The sequence below is a fragment of the Rhynchophorus ferrugineus genome, unplaced genomic scaffold (assembly GCF_030347505.1).
Source record: "Rhynchophorus ferrugineus isolate W39M unplaced genomic scaffold, kcgeb_rfMv2 rfM9, whole genome shotgun sequence".
Classification (NCBI taxonomy): domain Eukaryota; kingdom Metazoa; phylum Arthropoda; class Insecta; order Coleoptera; family Curculionidae; genus Rhynchophorus; species Rhynchophorus ferrugineus.
In genome coordinates this window covers 39,392,204-39,409,723 of record NW_027472588.1, presented here as the reverse complement: position 1 = coordinate 39,409,723, position 17,520 = coordinate 39,392,204, and the positions used below count along the sequence as shown (strand labels likewise).

The 17,520-nt window shown below is 30.8% G+C and overlaps 3 protein-coding genes across 5 annotated transcripts; 2 read left to right on the top strand and 1 right to left on the bottom strand.

Moving 5' to 3' along the window:
- The first annotated feature begins 2 nt into the window (after positions 1-2).
- On the top strand, positions 3-1,197 carry LOC143202952 (gonadal protein gdl). Of its 3 annotated transcripts, XR_013007255.1 has the most exons (5): positions 3-220; positions 286-446; positions 572-712; positions 780-964; positions 1,022-1,197. XR_013007255.1 is itself a non-coding variant. In XM_076414980.1 (4 exons), exons 1-4 carry the CDS (start codon positions 141-143, stop codon positions 911-913), a joined length of 516 nt encoding a protein of 171 aa, XP_076271095.1. In that variant the 5' UTR covers positions 3-140; the 3' UTR covers positions 914-997. The 3 variants fall into 3 exon arrangements, 2 of the variants coding, with proteins under 2 accessions (XP_076271095.1, XP_076271094.1); XM_076414980.1 differs by lacking the exon at positions 1,022-1,197 and having other exon boundaries at positions 572-708; positions 776-997; XM_076414979.1 differs by lacking the exon at positions 1,022-1,197 and having other exon boundaries at positions 780-997.
- On the bottom strand, positions 1,066-11,922 carry LOC143202942 (1-acyl-sn-glycerol-3-phosphate acyltransferase gamma). The gene is made up of 6 exons (XM_076414965.1): positions 11,469-11,922; positions 11,240-11,412; positions 7,421-7,582; positions 5,249-5,587; positions 4,971-5,190; positions 1,066-3,687 (listed from the first exon to the last, which is right to left on the bottom strand). Exons 1-6 carry the CDS (start codon positions 11,644-11,646, stop codon positions 3,599-3,601), a joined length of 1,161 nt encoding a protein of 386 aa, XP_076271080.1. The 5' UTR covers positions 11,647-11,922; the 3' UTR covers positions 1,066-3,598.
- A 207-nt stretch (positions 11,923-12,129) lies between these two features.
- l(3)77CDf (phosphatidylserine synthase 1 homolog l(3)77CDf) lies at positions 12,130-14,992 on the top strand. Its single transcript, XM_076414963.1, has 6 exons — positions 12,130-12,465; positions 12,785-13,019; positions 13,086-13,246; positions 13,388-13,581; positions 13,637-13,883; positions 13,940-14,992. The coding sequence occupies exons 1-6, from the start codon at positions 12,278-12,280 to the stop codon at positions 14,220-14,222; spliced, it is 1,308 nt and encodes a 435-aa protein (XP_076271078.1). The 5' UTR covers positions 12,130-12,277; the 3' UTR covers positions 14,223-14,992.
- Positions 14,993-17,520: the final 2,528 nt, after the last annotated feature.

The window sequence follows — 17,520 nt, the reverse complement described above, 5'->3', positions numbered from 1 at the left end:
AACATAAATAATAAATAACTAGTTGCATTACTTTTAATTGTAAGATAGAGAGAATATTTTAATTCATTGTTATAATACGTTCATCAAAAAAAAATAATGTGCCTATAATAAATGAATAACAAAAGATTCGTTTGAGAAATATGGAAGATCCACAAATTTTACAGAAAAAATTATATTTTTTGTTAGAGAAGTTACAAAGCATGGCCAGCGAACTACCACCGTAAGTTAATTTGGATAAATTTTAACATAAATAATAAAAACAATTTATGTAACAAAACATTTTAGAAAATATCAAATGCGCCTTCCTTATGAATTACTATCGAGTTTAGCAAATTGTTTATTAAATGAAACTATTTTTGAAATTGTAAAAGGATTGTTAGAAATACAACATGTTACAGAACAGCATTTATTCCAGCAAAGGTTACAGTTTATAAACTCTAAAAAAAGTAAGTATATTGTAGTTATATTTAAAAATAATTTTAATTGAATATATTAAATTTTCTTTTAAACTTAAATATTTGTGTGTAAAAAAAGTTGATTGTAATTTAATAACAAAATTGTACATTTGTAGTTGAAGAACAAGATCTATTAAAAAAATATGAAAACAATTCTGAAAAGAAGATTGAGGTTTTACAAAAGTTTATGATAGATCAGAAAGAAGAACTGAAAGCTTTTGATATGAAACTGGTTTTAGAATTGGACAAGAAGGCAGGTTTTTTATTTGTTTTAAATACTTTTCTCTATAAAATCATTAATTTTCCTATTGGAACTCTAGGTAGCGGATCAACAGAATATATTAGAAAAGGCAGGTGTACCTGGATTTTATTATACTACAAACCCAACAGAAATTAAACTACAAATGTACCTGCTGGATTTTTTGCTACGTCTTAGTCAAATGGAAATTTCAGTTTGACATATTAACAGTTTTTTGTATGTAAAAATTCTTATTATTTCGAAATAAAATGTATGTAAGATTTATTAACATAAAGTAAATAAAGGTGTAATTTATATTTATTTTGAGGCCTGACGAGGAAAAAGAATTAGGTAAGATAATAAAAAAGTAAATACACATGTCTGGTGTTGTCGAAACAACATATATTTAATGTTAAAACAATCAATAAAACAACATCTGAAAACAAACAAAGCACAACCGATAGGTACCGTAGAAAGAATAAATAGCATTACAAAGAACTAAAACGAATTGTTTTATTTGAAACTTTAAACTATACCTATGTTCAATACATTTTTACGTGTATATGAGAGCCAATTGGTAAACATTCGAATAAACGAATATCCATCAATTGATTAAAATATCATTAATAATATTTAAGTACAATGTTATATACTAGAAAGTATTAATTGATTTGAAACGGGGAAACTATTTTATACGCTGGGTGTTTAACGTACATCCATTCAGAGTATGTATTATTCGAGCTAAAAATAAACTCTGTATGCAAAATACATTTCAATTACACTACAAAAAGCTAAGTATCTCGTCCAATGTCAATCATAACAAAAGATAATCGGGAAGGGCTAGAATGAGCGAAAATCAATGAAGACACTGTACAAAAATGCGAATATTCATATCATGAAAGATTAAATTTAAATGGTTACTATAAACAATGAATTAAAGAATGTACAAAAAAATAACTTGTTTAACAAAAAATTGAAGATGTCGGCGCGTTAATAAACACTCACCATCGAATATTTGACGAAAAAGGGAACTTCAACAACAAGAACATCAAGACAGTTTTGATAGTGTCAAAAAAGTTCCAAAACAAGTGATTCCACCACGACAAAACCTAAATGCAAACTGAAACCTTTATTTACGACACGTTTTGATTAATTTTCAGCTGTATAAAAACAGATACTCCAACTGAATATTATCAAAACACACCGCAGGATGTTCGTAATCCTTCATATCCCAATAGAACTGAAGAGTAACAAAGACTAACATATAAAAATAAACATGGAATGGATGTAAAATCAAGACAGTCTTGATAGTGTCAAAAAAGTTCCAAAACAAGTGATTCCACCACGACAAAAACTAAATGCAAATTGAAACCTCTATTTACCAATCGTTTTGATTAATTTTCAATTGTATAAAAACAGATATTCCAACTGAATATTATTAAAAGAACCCGCAGGATGTTCGTAATCCTTCATATCCTGATAAAACTGAAGAATAACAAAGACTATATGTATTTAACTCATAAAAATAAATATGGAATGGATGTAAAACCTAAAATTATAAATGAAACCTAAACCTTCCCATAATGCCTTCATGATATACGGTACGTTATTATAGAAAATGTTGACCATATTGCATTAATGACTAGATATAAACATCGTTAATGACATAAAGCTTTAATTATGTATGAAACAGTTATTAAACATTTTCCTACAAGAGGCGAATTTCGGGGCCAGATAAATGATGATGAGGATGTAGATTAAAAAAGAATTACTTAAATATTTAACTTTATTGGCAGCTTTCACTTTAAAAAATTAGTAGCTATATGAAATGATACTATAATACGAACATAAATAAGGCTAATTAAGGCGATAACGTTTTAGAATGTTCAAAACACGTTTTGTTTCATATTTCGAAAATAGCAAGAGGAATAGTCTATAATAAATATTTAGGGAACTATCGCAGACAATCGAGAGCATCAGAGTTGGCATGTCGTAAAATAGTGGATCAGGTAGTCCTCGGGGAGAAGCAAACTTTCTTTCATAATATGTTTGTATAAATATTTTTCCCATTATAGTATTAGCTATTAGTAAATAAAACACTTCTGGAAAAAAGGAAGTTGAAAAACCAGAGAACTTACCTGACAGATCAACAGAAAAGTAAAACAAATGATATTTTGCATAGCCGCCTATTTTGTTAAGAAAATTATACTTAATTTAATGATTATAAATTTTTTTGAAAGGTTTTCCCTACCTGACAGATCACCAGAAAAGTAAAACAAATGATATTTTGCCTAGCCGCCTATTTTGTTAAGAAAATTATACTTAATTTAATGATTTTAAAACTATTTGAAAGGTTTTCCCCTTTCGATAAAAAACCTTTTTATAGTAAAGGTAAGTACACCAATAATTTACCCTCGATAATTATATGAATTGAATATAGACTGCTGCTAATATTCTAGCATTTATCACAGCCTAGATGTATTTATCTTAAAAAAATTAATCCATTAGAGTTTATTTTTAAATAAACAATACTAATTTAACAGAAAAAGAACTAAAGTCTGAACAAATACTGTTACTGAAATGCCACTAATTCAAATCAGTCGGAAGGTATTAATCAATTAGGTCACATAACATGTTGATAGCCAACATTACCATATACCAGTTTAAGAATACATAAAAGCATATCGAATTAGTAAATAATGTCGTGTTACCAAAATTAGACTAGTCCGCACATTCGAACTAGCTATTTGGCACGTGCAGTAACAATCGTACAATCCCTAACATTAACTTTCTATTTTTAAACTAACCCAGCGAACTTACAAAGAATCGAATTTGAGTAGGCGATAAATATCGTTTCAACGCAAATTAACATTTCTTCTTTTCGTTTCGGGAACGGTATCCCGGCTTATTCAACCTTGGAGGGCACTTTGGTTCCGTAAGACGACCCGTGTTTTGTCTCGGACATGGATATTGTTTGTCTTAACAACATATAAACTAAAAAATACACAATTTATATTAATACTAGTGGATACTTTTGTAATTTTCAGGCTCTTACATAGTTAATATGATTAATTTCAATCAAAACAAGGCAAATGTCAAAATAAACAAATGAATATTTAAACATACAAGGCCTCTTTGATGGATATGTTGCAATAAAATAAATTGAATGTTTTTTTTTATTAAACAGGTTCTGTAACGAAGTAATAAATTATACAAATCGGGTTAGATGCCAATTTCTAGAGCATGCGTGATTTATTTATTGTGTTTATATGCGTGATTGCAAGGTTTCATATTCTTTATTGTTTTAATTTTTTAATATATTTTGTTTTAATTAGATTGATACTGCCTATTAAAAATAATACTACTCAGATTTTTTCTTTGTCATCATAGGTATCAAGAAACCCTTGAATGACACTTGATTTTCTCTGTTCAAAGCCTTCTCAACCTATTCCATTCGCAACTTGAGCAATGCTAGCAGTTTCAGATATTTCAATGATTATTTTATGTATTCAAATTATTTAGCAATGTCAAACATTTTTGTTAACAAATATCAATAGTTTCAAGCTCTGGAGCAAGGTGCAAAACTAAAACAGCATTAATGTGTTTTTTAATCAAGTGGGCTTCAACTTCTCTTCAAATAGCACTTGTCTTTCTTATTTACACGCCAGAACATTGAGCTATCCTTTTCAGCTTATAGATTACGAGGATATAAAGAAGTATTAGTAATTTTAGAATACATTAGATGCATTAGAATTATAAAATGCGCTTACTTTGATGTTAAAATGCGATGGGTAAACTGACACTTCAACTTTTTGTTCGAGGAAATCTAATTATATTTATTGACATACATTTTGTTTTGAACTGAGTTCTAAAGGAGGATTATTAATTATTAGCGATTAAAATGAAGAAAAAACTTTGTTTGGAAAGTTCCGAACGTTTATTGACAATATCGATTATATTGTTCTATTGTTTGATTTTAAGTTTGAGTATTAATGCGTACCCGTGAAACTTGAATATTCTTGTAATTATTTTACCACAATTTTTTAGCAATTTACATTTATTTTCTTCGCTAATTATCCCAAAGTAATATTTGAATAATAGCCTTGGCAGTTGCTTTCAAATTAAACAGAGCCAGACAAAATAAGCAATACCATAGAGTATATTTATTTCTCTATCATCAGTACAAGTGTAGTCACAACTTCTTCATGATAATATCGAAACAGTTATATTGACTGTGTAAGAGCCAACCTACTTTAACTGACAAAAAATAAACTTACATAAAAATATCAATCCAGACCCAATCGAAAAATAGAGTAATTGGCCGCTAAAGAATAACTTGATGAGATAGTACACCATCGGTACTAAAATCGTAAACATCCACAAGACGATGTTCAGCAGCGGCCATATACGTCTTTCGGGTACCCAAGGTTCCACTGGGGTCACACCAGAATTTTTGAAAAAGTCCCCGGTTTGAATGAAACTCTCCTTCATTTTGTCCTACGAACAATTGGTTTAGCGAAATCTAACTTACTTAGCACTTCTTAGGAAACCGTACCTTTCTCAAAAATAAATCTCGCAGGAACTCTTCTTGTTCGGGTACGGTCTCCGGTACTTCGTCCAGGGACACTCTCTTAATGTACATATGGGCTGTAACCCGTCTCCCATACAGTATATTCGTAATAGTTGGGGCTACTGGATCATCCTCCCTGAACGTAACCAGGGTATCGTAGATCGCCGGTACTTTCCCTCTCATCGAGGGCAAACTAGCGATGAAACCTTTTGTTCTGGGTAGTAAATGATACTTCAATTCCGGCAGATTGTTCTTGCGAGCGAAGTCCAAGGATATCTGATGCTTTTTCTCCGTGAATCTTGTGCCTTCGGGAAAGAGTAATAGCTGAAATATAAGGATATGTTACTATTAATGAAAAGTTGTCGAAAATGTCCATTAATTTACACAAAATTAGAATTTGCAGTTTAGAAGTTTATAGTTAGAAAAATAAAGCACTCTATAACGATCACCTTGATAATTTTGTTAATCGTTACAATTGCCGCATTTGGTGTGAACCATAGAAAAAACTCATATGTGTGAACTCATATGTTACTGTTAAAAAAAAAGCACCTATAATGTATACAGCGTTGCCAACTTGTGGGGAATTCCTAACCTGCGGGAAACCTCATGTTGATTGCTTTAGCGCATCGTTTTTGAATGTTTCGATCGGTTGCAGACAACCATTATTTAGTTCTACAGAGTTCTTACAGAAATGTTCCACTATTCATAGTTCATACTTCGAAAGTTTCATGGCTAGTTAGCGATTTAAATTATTTGAATTCCCTATAATCCTTCCCGCAAAACAGCCAATGCCTTCTTCCTTTCAAACTCGGATTTTTCTTTCTCATTTTACCGTCAGAACATGCAACCCAAACAATCTATAAAACTCTATTTGTGTTGGTACTGATAGACTGTTGTCAAATGTCTCCAAAATTGCTGAAAACGTTAGTGATAAGAATTAGAAATTATAAATCGGCAAACGTTGTAAACCAAAAGTTCAATTTGATGCGGCGACATTGCAACGTGCTGACGTCATAAATTTGGATTACGTGCATTGGTTGTTTTATTGGATAGACTATAGTTTGTCGGGTGTCATGATTAGAGAGTCCCCTTCATTAAAAGTTTTATCATAGAAGGTATTTCAGCGGTAAGGTAACAGTGTCTTTAATGACAACAAGGGAAGGGATTAATAAATGGGGGAGGGGGTGGGGGTCAGCGTCAAGTTTAGAGTTAAATGTTATTTAAGCGATTGAGACTTGTTCCATTTCTTAAAATAATGTTAAGGGGAATTAGCAAATTTTCTCCGCAATTTGGGGAATTTGATATATTGGTATTGGCAACCCTGCTTATTTATTCGAAAATGACAACACGTAGCCTCAACAAAACCATGCTACATACCATACAACCCGCAAAACAATTAAAATACCACGAGATATTACCTGGTCGTGTCTTCTTGTTCTCTGATTTACGATCATGATCTTGTCACTGATTCTACACTTTCAAGGTTTAAAAATATGACTTAACAGACACCAATCTCACATTATTAACAGTAACTTTTTTCCTTTCAAATAGGGTTGGAAAAAGAGTGTCTTATAAGTAAGAAGTATGAACAACGTGCGAGTATGAACAATTGAATATAATGAGAAAACTATTTTGAACGTATCATTTATCATAATTAGAAAAAGAAACAGTAATATTATATTCAATATCCCAATACTAGATATAATAATTGAGGTAAAATATATAAATAGATACCTATATTTATTACGTTAATTATTTGTAAGATATAAAAGTAGGAATGAAACCGTGAACAAATTTGAATACTATAATTATTAACATTAATTCAGTTACTACTCATTGTTGCAAACGTAATAAACAATATATAACAGGTCAATTGGACAGTCCCCGGCCTCACATATAGATGGCGCTACTATAATTAAACCTACATGTTTTTAGTTAGCCTTAACCCTCAGGGGCTTTTCAATTGACCTCTTAAATAATGCAACGTTACAAAGGTGAAGAATGAGGCGAAAAAACGCACATGAATTGTTCATATAATGATAACTGTTATCTATTGTTTTTTTTATTTAAAAAATATTACGATTATAATGAACACGTCTAATGAAGGTCGATGTCGAATTACACGATGTCTGTAGAAAGTTATCAATGATTACTTACCCACATTGGATCTGGATGATCCGACAGCTCCTTGATTTGCTTGTTGATGATATCCTTGTCCTTTTCGTATGACCTCTCCAGAAAAACAAACTCGGCGAACTTCCAACCCCACCCAAGGACGGGCATGTACTGGATTACTTTCTTGGCGTAAGCTTTGCAGTTCTGGAACAATTTTATTCATTATAGCGAGAATCGGTGGTAACTAATTAGTAACAAGTAACAAGTTAATTACTAGCGAACAGAAGGCAGTTTGGGAGTAAAACAAGAATATTCGATTCGTCTAAGAGTAGTCGATAAACATTAGTGATATTTCAACCAAAACAACGGTAACATATGAAGATTAAACTACCAACATAGTTAAAAAATTAACCAAAAGATGTTAAAATAATCTGAACGAAATTTATATATAATCCTCCCAATAATCCCTCCCAATGCAGGTTATAGATGACGTCGAATATACTGCTAAATGCAGTTTTTAAAAATGTAAAATTCGTTTTAAACCGAGAGCGGATTTTTCCTCCTCATTTTATTCTAGTTAAAAAGAGAGACAATGCTGTCTGAAGCATTCGATTTATGTTGGTACTAGTTGATCCTGTTGTCAAATGTCTGAATAATAGTTGGAAGTATAAACTGACAAAAGTTGTATACCAAAAATCCAATTTCATTAGGCAACATTGCGATGTGTTGACGTCATAAGTTTTGATGACGTATATTGGCTGTTCTATTGGACGGGTTAAGGCCAAGAATTTTGATTGTTAATGAGACTATAAAACATCTATTAGGAGAAAGCGATTTCTGCCCGAACGTAGTATAAAAAGAAACTTGAACCGGCCGGTCCAATGTCAGAGGTCCTAACCGCAACCCTTTATAACCAGTTAAAACCACCCTAAGATTGGGATTTTAAAAAATCGTGCCCTTTTACATGCTTAAAAGTATACTACCTAATTAAGCGCCTAGCAACATATTTGCAATATTTAATATTAAACAATCGAAAAACAAACACTCTGACATATTGATTTATGGATATTTTCAGGCTGTTTTTGTCACATTATTATTACAATTTCAAAAAATATAACGCTAATGAATGAGCACTGTTGTGATCTTTGACATTCATTCCTATCCATTTTACTGCATAAAATTCCATTTATTTTTAGATTTGTTCATGAATAGTCATGAATAATGTTCATTAATAATAAACCATTTGATTCAAAAGGATTTAAATAAAACAATCCTCAGAATATTTACAATCTACTAATTATCATGTTAAGAGACTTGAAAATTAATATAATAATATTATAACGTCATTGCCGTCGAAAGCAGACAAGAGAAAGTTTCATTCATAACGAGAAGCAAATACAATTCCTAAGCCCTCTTCGACTATGATAATGTCGCCTACAATACTTGGTAAAAACCGGAGCTCTATCATCAACCTGTTACTTTGCTTAATCAACCTGTTAATAGTAAAATAATTATATTGTAAAAAAATAATTCTTAAAATATAATCATTAACTACATGAATTTGGTGGTAGATAAATAATCTTATCGTCTACATTCTGATATAACTGTTCCTGGAACCTATCTTGTTTCCAATAAATAAATGACTTTCTTAGAAAATAAAAGGTTTGTTTTTTTTTTGATATATTTGTTTGATATATTTGTATTTAGTACTACTTTTGATTATAGAGAGCTTTCTCTTTTTATAATCTTATTTTTTTTAATTTGATTACTTCATAGAATATCAAAATTCGAACAAATACAAGCTCTTATACCGACTGCAAATAATCCCTAATAATGATACAAAATCCCCAATAATCAATGAAAAATTAAGTGACTTAAAAAGATTAACGATTGATTCCCATCAAACTGAAATGTATTTGTTGTTAAAGAATCGTCCATTTCAAATAAAACAATATATCACTCTTTGCAACATACTAGTAAATTTACTTTATTTAGACTTTGTTCTTTAATTATCCTACATTACGGTAGCAACAAAAAACTGCTAGCAAAATTCTCGCTATCAAGAACTACTAGATAATTACGATTGGAACTATTTAAAAATAACTTTAAAGTAGAATTTTAAATATTTAGTTCTAACATAGTGCTATATAACATTAGGAAGCTTGATACACGTTATTTTAATCTAAGTGGTTTAATTTATCCCATAAAATAACACTGAAAAATTAAGAGTTGTATTTAGATAAAAAGAATTTAGTAGGTCTATAAATCTATAAATCAAATTTGAAGATAAAAATTGATGTATATAAACCATTTTACTAATTCCATATATGATTGTAATCAATAACACAGACATAATTGTTAAAAAAGACAATAAAAATGCTTAGACATATTAAGTACGTACTTATTACATAGAAGACAGAAAAAAACCTTATTGTTGTTGCATTATAACGCATAATATGTTCTAAAGATATTTCTAAATATTAATAGACAAAATTAAAATCTAATTTGAATGATAAACTAAACAAAAAGTGAAGACAAAAAACATTCTATCAACAATTTTACAGGTCAAGATGTTGTCTCGTTATGACGCTAAACATTTAAATATATTTACATGAAATACTGGAACTTTAAAACGAAAAAAATAGTCAGTTCAAGGTTCACTGGCAATTTATTTATCGTGATTTTTCAGTTAGACGATCTAGAAAAACAGTAACGCAAACTGGTTTACTCTATATCCGCTCCAAAAAGCATTGGCATTAAAATATGTCATTATTCATTAATACTATTCTTATCATAATTTAAAATTCGATTCACAAATTATAAATATCATGAATGACAAAGTTTTTGGGCCGAAAGCATTTTACATAAGCTGAAATTAGAGATATCCGATTAATTTAGTAAACATGTGCAGTTACTTGTAATATAAGTTAACTACTTGAAAGGATGTCTGATTAATCTACTTCGTGACAATTTCTTATCATCATATGATTAATAACGATTATGTTTGAAGTATTTATTGCCTTGGTTCATAGCAACATATATTATTTCAGATCGATTACGACAAATAATTATCTTTATTTAATAAGAGTCTGTGCTTTAATGTGTATATTATAAATAGAATAATGCTTTGACCTTTCCTCTGATGCTTCCCCATAATCTAGACATACATTTCTTATCTAAGATTTAAGATATTATTGTCTATAAAAAATAATTCTTGTTAATATTTACTTAGTGGCCACCTAAATATATAGACTATTTTTAAACAAAATGTTTAAAAAGTTCTATTCTTACAGACAAGTCTATAAAAGATGTACAAAAATAGAATGCAAAAACTAATATAAATATAATTTTTAAATAAATACACAGAATAAAAACAAGTTAAATCTGCCCCAAGTAATGTTGATACTTATTTATATATATATATATATATATATATATATATATATATATATATATATATAAATTAATCACCAATGTGAAATAAATTAAGCATCATATAAACATTGTTAATTTAGGTTTATTGTTTAATGAATAACAATCTATTAAGCAATATTATTTATATTCATTTTTTTAATTGACATTATGAAACTCAATTTCCTAAATATTTTATCACGTAAAATTAAAATATAATATTTACATGTTACGACATAATTAACATACATAGCAAAACATCCTTGTTTTACTTTATGCAGGTTCTGTTTAAAATTATTAAAACAGAGATGTTTTATTCTTAATTATTATTTCTTTATTTATTTCTAATTTATTGTATATTTACAAGTCTAGATATATATGTTTGTAAATATGATAGATGCTTTATTTTTATGATTATGTATTGTAAAACATTACAATCTTATGACTTACCCCAAGCACTCTCATCTTTTCACATGCCATCCATCCCATAAGCCAATCAATTTCATATGAATGATTCATAATACAATAACCATGTTCTTTTCCAAAATATTTCTCCCAATCTCCTTTATCTATATAAAGTTTTAACGTAACATTTGCCCACCATTCTGCCACAGATACAAGTTCTACAAGCATTTACGAAAAAATATTAAATAATTCTCGTGTGTGTGTGAATACTTACGCGAATAAATAGTGTAGCATAAATACCAATTGATCTGTCTATAGAGTCGTTTATTGAGAGGCTTTAATGTGAAATAAAACAAAGCCTGTATCAAATTTACAATAATTCCAGAGGTAAAAAATGTCATCGCAAAACATAAGTGAAGCGTTCGAGAGCGTTTTAACGTAGATAAATCCATTTTTAAGCAAGTTATTTTAAGTTTAATTGACTATTTCCTAATACAACTTTTCATCCAAAAGCGATTAAAATATGTAACCTCAAAACTATTTCTTTTAAATATGGAGCCACCTTATGATTCAAATAAAACTTATAATTATTATACGTTAAATCATGTAGACTGAAAAAGTAACTAAACCATGTAGGCTATTGTAATCTACTGCTCGATTATTTAGCAGTCATTGTTTTATAAATGTTTACTCCTTTTATGTCAATTGTTGTCAAAATTATGACATATGAAGCAATTGACACTTTGGTGCATTTACATATATCATACGCGAAATCTGAACTCCTATCATATATAAATTAACAATAGGTAGAAAGAACATTAATCAGGTATAATTAAATTTATAATGAACCATAATATTTTAAATAAATTTTGTTTATTTACTATTGCTGTTTGAAATTTTGAATATTAAAGATATAACATGTTGGAGTGACTGTCATTAAATGACATATGTCAATTATCATGTGAAATTAAGCAACAAAATAGTTCTCAAGATAGCCGGTTATTTTATTCATTTTCAGATTTGCTCAATAGATATCCATTAATTTACAATAAGAGCTGTAATGAGTTAGTTTTTAACAATTAAATGAAAATATATATGTCCAGAATGAAGAGCAGTAGTGGTAAAAATATAGCTAGAATACGTGCTGAAAGTTTTAGCAGTATCAATGAAAAAGCTGTTGATGATATTTCGTTAGATTTTTTTTATAAACCTCACACTATAACGTTGTTGTTAATATCAATAGGGACTGTAATTTATTTTGCCTTTGTAAGGTAAGAAATATTAATAATATTTTTGTAATTGACTAACTAATCCTAAACGTAAAAAATATAAAGTATTTCTTAAATTGGTACTTTTTCAGATATTTAAAGGTCAAAATTAGTTCAATAATAGGTCAATGTTATACATATTATATGTGTAGTTGCCTTTTCCTTATCCATTATTATTTTAATATTAACATAAATAAGCTATCAAAGCAATAACATTTTATTACTGTTTGTTAAATCAGTTTTTATGTATATATTTACTTTTAAGTTTTAAGTTCTGTTAAATAAATTTAAAAAGTATGTCAGTGATTCCATATATTTTTAGGGACACTAATGATGTTGAACAGAATATATGGGAAGGGTTCCTTTGCTGTTGCTTTTTCTTTTTGATTATATCAGTTTTGGCATTCCCTAATGGACCTTTTACAAGACCTCACCCTGCAGTATGGAGAATTGTATTTGGACTGAGTGTTCTGTACCTTTTGGGATGCCTTTTTGTTTTATTTCAAAATCTGGAAACTGTGAACAGTATTCTATATTGGTTAGATCCAAAGTTACAGGTAAAGCTATTTAAAGATATAAAGAAAAGTTGCAGCCATTTATACAATAAACCTTAACTTTTTTAGGATTTCCATATTGATATGGATAAAGAATATGGGGTAAATTGTTCAGACATAACTGTTGAACGAATATGGAACCATATAGATATATTTGCTCTTGGTCATTATCTTGGATGGATGTTCAAGGCTATTTTGATAAGACATATGGGTATTTTATGGGCTATGAGGTAAAGCACTTAACAATTTCGTCATAAATCCATCAACATTTACTTTAATAGAGAAAATAGGTTTTTTGGTTAATTAGTTCCAGTTATAATGGAAATTGTATAAATAATGTGAAAATATTTACATCATTTTTGTCTTTTCAGTATTATGTGGGAGATTACAGAATTAGCATTTGCTCATCTACTTCCCAACTTCATTGAATGTTGGTGGGATGCTTTAGTGTTAGATGTATTGCTATGTAATGGTTTTGGTATATGGTGCGGCTTAAAGATTTGCCAAGTCTTGGAAATGAGAGAATATAAATGGGAATGTATCAAAGACATTCACTCCACTACAGGTAAAGTAGTGTTGTGTTTATCAAACAACCTGAGAACTCTCAAATTCATTTGTAGGAAAAATTAAACGGGCTGTTCTACAATTCACGCCAGAAAGTTGGACTTCTGTGAGGTGGCTGGATCCCAAATGCTCTTACATGAGGATATTCGCATGCTGTGAATTGGTATTGTTTTGGCAAGTGTCCGAATTAAATACATTTTTCCTCAAGCATGTGTTTGAGATGCCTGCATCTCATCCCTTTGTTACAGCTCGTTTAATCTTAATTGGAGTGATAGTAGCGCCATCAGTACGCCAATATTATTGGTAAATATTATTTTTACTAATTTTATTCTATGATTTTTCTCTATGATCCTTTCCAGTTATGTAACCGATACAACCTGTAAAAGGGTAGGAACCCAGTGTTGGGTTTACGGATGTATTATGGTGACAGAAGCCCTGATATGTATCAAGCACGGAAAGGAACTATTTCAACAGACTCACGCCTTCAATATAATCGTTTGGCTGGCGATACAGTTCCTAATTTCAGTTATTTTCGTCGTTGGATACGCGCTTTATTATAAATACAACCCAAAGAAAGGTTATTCGCCAAACAGCAACAGCAAAAGGGGTTTGGCACCGAGGTATTTCTCGAAAACCGATTAATGTCACGTACAAAATATGCTTAGTTCTTCTTGGTTAGGATACATTCTCAGGTTAATGATTTTAATCCAAGACCAACGCTTAGAAAAATGATTTTTTTTACATTGTGTAAATAGCGAACTTTGGCTGTGGCAAGTCCCAAAGGATAATTTAATAATTAATATATACGAATTTAGTTGACGAGTCATTTTTAACATCTAGATTTATTGCAATTGATTGTCAAAGAATTTCGAAACAGGTAATTTGAATGAGAATCTTAAAGAATGCCACCAAAGAGTTCTTCCATTAGAATGACCGGCTAATATTCGCAAATTTTTATTCAAATTATCTTTTAAACTTGAAGACTTTAAACTCGACAAAGTAATTTTGTGAATTAAACTTGTGATATAGCTAATGTAAGTATCATCTACGATCGCTCGTCTTAACGTCCATTTACCTTTAATTAATGAAGAATACTCCCACCTTTGAATATTATGAAAAACTTATACGCGAATATTTCCACGTTGAACTTCTGTGAATTCGTCCTGGCAACGGCTTCGACAATCAATTCTGATTTGTTATTTAGACCCACGACAGTTCCCTTCGTTATCGGCTCTTTTAAATGACAGGGTTTTCATTGAAAATGTAGCGACGAAATGCGGGATTTTACTTGACTGATGTGTGAATGATTTTATCCTGAACGTAGCCCAGACCTTGTTTTTTGATGTGCCATAAAAATATCTTTTTGTTACTTATCAGATATTTTTAATGAAATAAATGGAATATATTGTGTATTATTTCTTGTTTCTGTTTATCTGAATTAAAAAAATTACTCCTTGTTATCTGTCAGTAGTGAGACGCGTTAAAATGTTTTCTAACTGTCTAAAATCTAAGGTGACTGGAATTGTCATCCTTTGTCACAATTCAGCAGTGCATAAATTAAGAGTTCAGACAGATTGAAACTACGTTACTTAGGTCCAGTTACCGAGAATGACAAAACAATGGTAATCTAAAATCAAGTTCGGACATACTTCCATTTTCTATATTTTGTGCTGATTTAATAAGTGACCTGACAGATGTCATATATATATATATATATATATATATACATTATTAGTTGAAAAAAGTGGTGTTCATGTTACTTGAGCCGCCTTCTACATCGTGATGACATTCGTCCTTAGATACCAATACCGGAAGAATTTTGTGTTGTGGAGGGGGTGGTTCTTGCATATGACAAATTTTATTTCAAATTGGGCAGGGATAGGTTGTTGTTAAAATATATGAATACATTTTTAAATATAACTAATCCGTTTAATTGGTGAATGGTTAAATAACGTGCCTGTGAAAAATATGCGAAGAAATAACGTTATCTAAACTGATTGTTAAATCACGACCCCTAAATATAATTCTATAACCTTCCGCAATCCCTCTAAAGGGGAGGTAGCGGTGAAAAAATAAAATGGTAATAGAGGGTTACTGGGTTATTTCGACTTGTGGTTGATCATAGGCTGAAAATAATAGGACAATAATAGAGAATACTAGCGTTTCCTTTTAACAATATTAATTAATATTGAAGTTTTTGTGTGTTATAATTCGAAATACGTTACGATTTTTTTATATGGAATAATTTTTGTTTTTTTACATAATTTTATGTGTTAAACACTTTAGAAGAAGATTATGACTTTAAATAAAAAAAAACAACGAACAGTAGACATTTACAGAAAAAGGCTAGAGTATGTGCTGTAATTAGTAATTTTATATAATTATTTAACGTTTTATGTCAATCACGGAAAAAAAAACAATAAAGTTTAGTGAAGACGAATCCCTGGCAATTTTTAGGAAAAAAATAAGAAAATAAACAATTGGACGTAAACGAAAAGAGCTAATTCCATCGATTTGTACGAGCGGCGGCCCTCGTACGCGATTCTCGCCGCCTAAAGACTCCGCGATCATCAGGCCGACTTGGTGGTCATCCTTAGATCTTAAATCAAGCTTTCGAAAAGATGGTGGGCGTTCCCTCGACACCCTCGCTATCGGGCGACCTCCCTTCGTGCACCGACCCCCTTCGAATAATTTAAACAGCCTCCAGGTTTAACGCTCGAAACCAAATGTCAAACATCTTTTTTTTTATCTATCGGGTCAGGGTTAGCGTCGATCTGCGCCAGTTTGTTACCCGTACGAGAGAATCGTCGGGTAATTGAAGCCTCGGAGTAAAGGTGTACGCGTATGCTTTTCTCTCCTTAAAATGTGCATCTCTGCCCTTTGATGATGGGCCGTGTCTCGAGCCGAACCAACGGTTATCGATCCGGTTGTATGTCCGTCCTTCTCCGATGCCGCGGGATGAAGGGAGACGGAACGCGATACCACCGTATCAACGGCGGCCCGAGCCAGCTGCACAAACGAGAATGGCGGGGCTAAAGGTACAAGCGCTGACGCCCCCTTATCCCAGGGCATGTTGTGAACGAACTATTCGGTCCGTTTTGTGTCTGGTTCTGGCCATAGGCGTAGGCAGAGAAATTTTTCGACTGGGATTATGGAATTATTTTTTATCGAAATTGATATGTTGTTTATTAATATTGTTCAAGGAAATTTGACATAATAACTGTCAAATTTACTACGGCAATATTAATTAAAGGCCTGAAAATTCTGAAAATCCTGGTTAAGGAAAAAGAGATTTTTATTTTGCCTAATTGATAGTAAAGTCAATGAAGCCATACGTCAGCACGTCTAAAAAGTAGCGGTCCACAGAAGATTCTGGATAAAGCTAGTGTAATTTCTTTACAGTCGAAAGCTTTTGTCCATTGAAAATGGAGATTCCACGTCATTTTCTTCTTCTTTCAAAAAGGGAAAAATGAAGTACAAGCTCATCGAAAATTATATATAGTCTATTCGAACTTTATTTGTATATGCGTCATCAAGATGTATTATCTCCTGCAATTTGTAAATTCGTTTTACAATCAGACAATATTTTCCTTTCCATTTTATTCTAGTTAAAAAGGGATACAATGATGTCTGATTAGTTCGAACACGTAAAAGAATGAGCCTGTCAAAGTCGTTCAGTTCTCAGACGTATGCAAAATTCTTCACTCTAACTCTAACCTATAAATTATTGTAGCTTTACAACTAACTGTAGTTTTTGGATGTAGTATAATGTTAAAATAAATTATAGTTGATAACTTTTTGTTTAATTATTTTATTTAAATTAGAATTTTGTTGTATGTCGAAGCCACACTGAACTAAAACTTAGAGTTGATGCGGCAACATTGCGACGTTTTGACGTCACAAATGTCGATGACGCGACAAGGCGATGAGAGCTAAAGCG

What these genes read in the sequence shown, in the direction of transcription:
- LOC143202952 (XM_076414980.1), top strand. Translation starts at nt 141, where the DNA reads ATGGAAGATCCACAAATTTTACAGAAAAAATTATATTTTTTGTTAGAG. An exon ending in GTTTATAAACTCTAAAAAAA is followed by an intron (nt 447 to 571) that starts GTAAGTATATTG and finishes GTACATTTGTAG; the next exon opens with TTGAAGAACAAGATCTATTA. An exon ending in TTTTAGAATTGGACAAGAAG is followed by an intron (nt 709 to 775) that starts GCAGGTTTTTTA and finishes TTGGAACTCTAG; the next exon opens with GTAGCGGATCAACAGAATAT.
- LOC143202942 (XM_076414965.1), bottom strand. Translation starts at nt 11,646, where the DNA reads ATGGATTTATCTACGTTAAAACGCTCTCGAACGCTTCACTTATGTTTT. An exon ending in AAAAGATGAGAGTGCTTGGG is followed by an intron (nt 7,583 to 11,239) that starts GTAAGTCATAAG and finishes AAATTGTTCCAG; the next exon opens with AACTGCAAAGCTTACGCCAA. An exon ending in ATCATCCAGATCCAATGTGG is followed by an intron (nt 5,588 to 7,420) that starts GTAAGTAATCAT and finishes CTTATATTTCAG; the next exon opens with CTATTACTCTTTCCCGAAGG.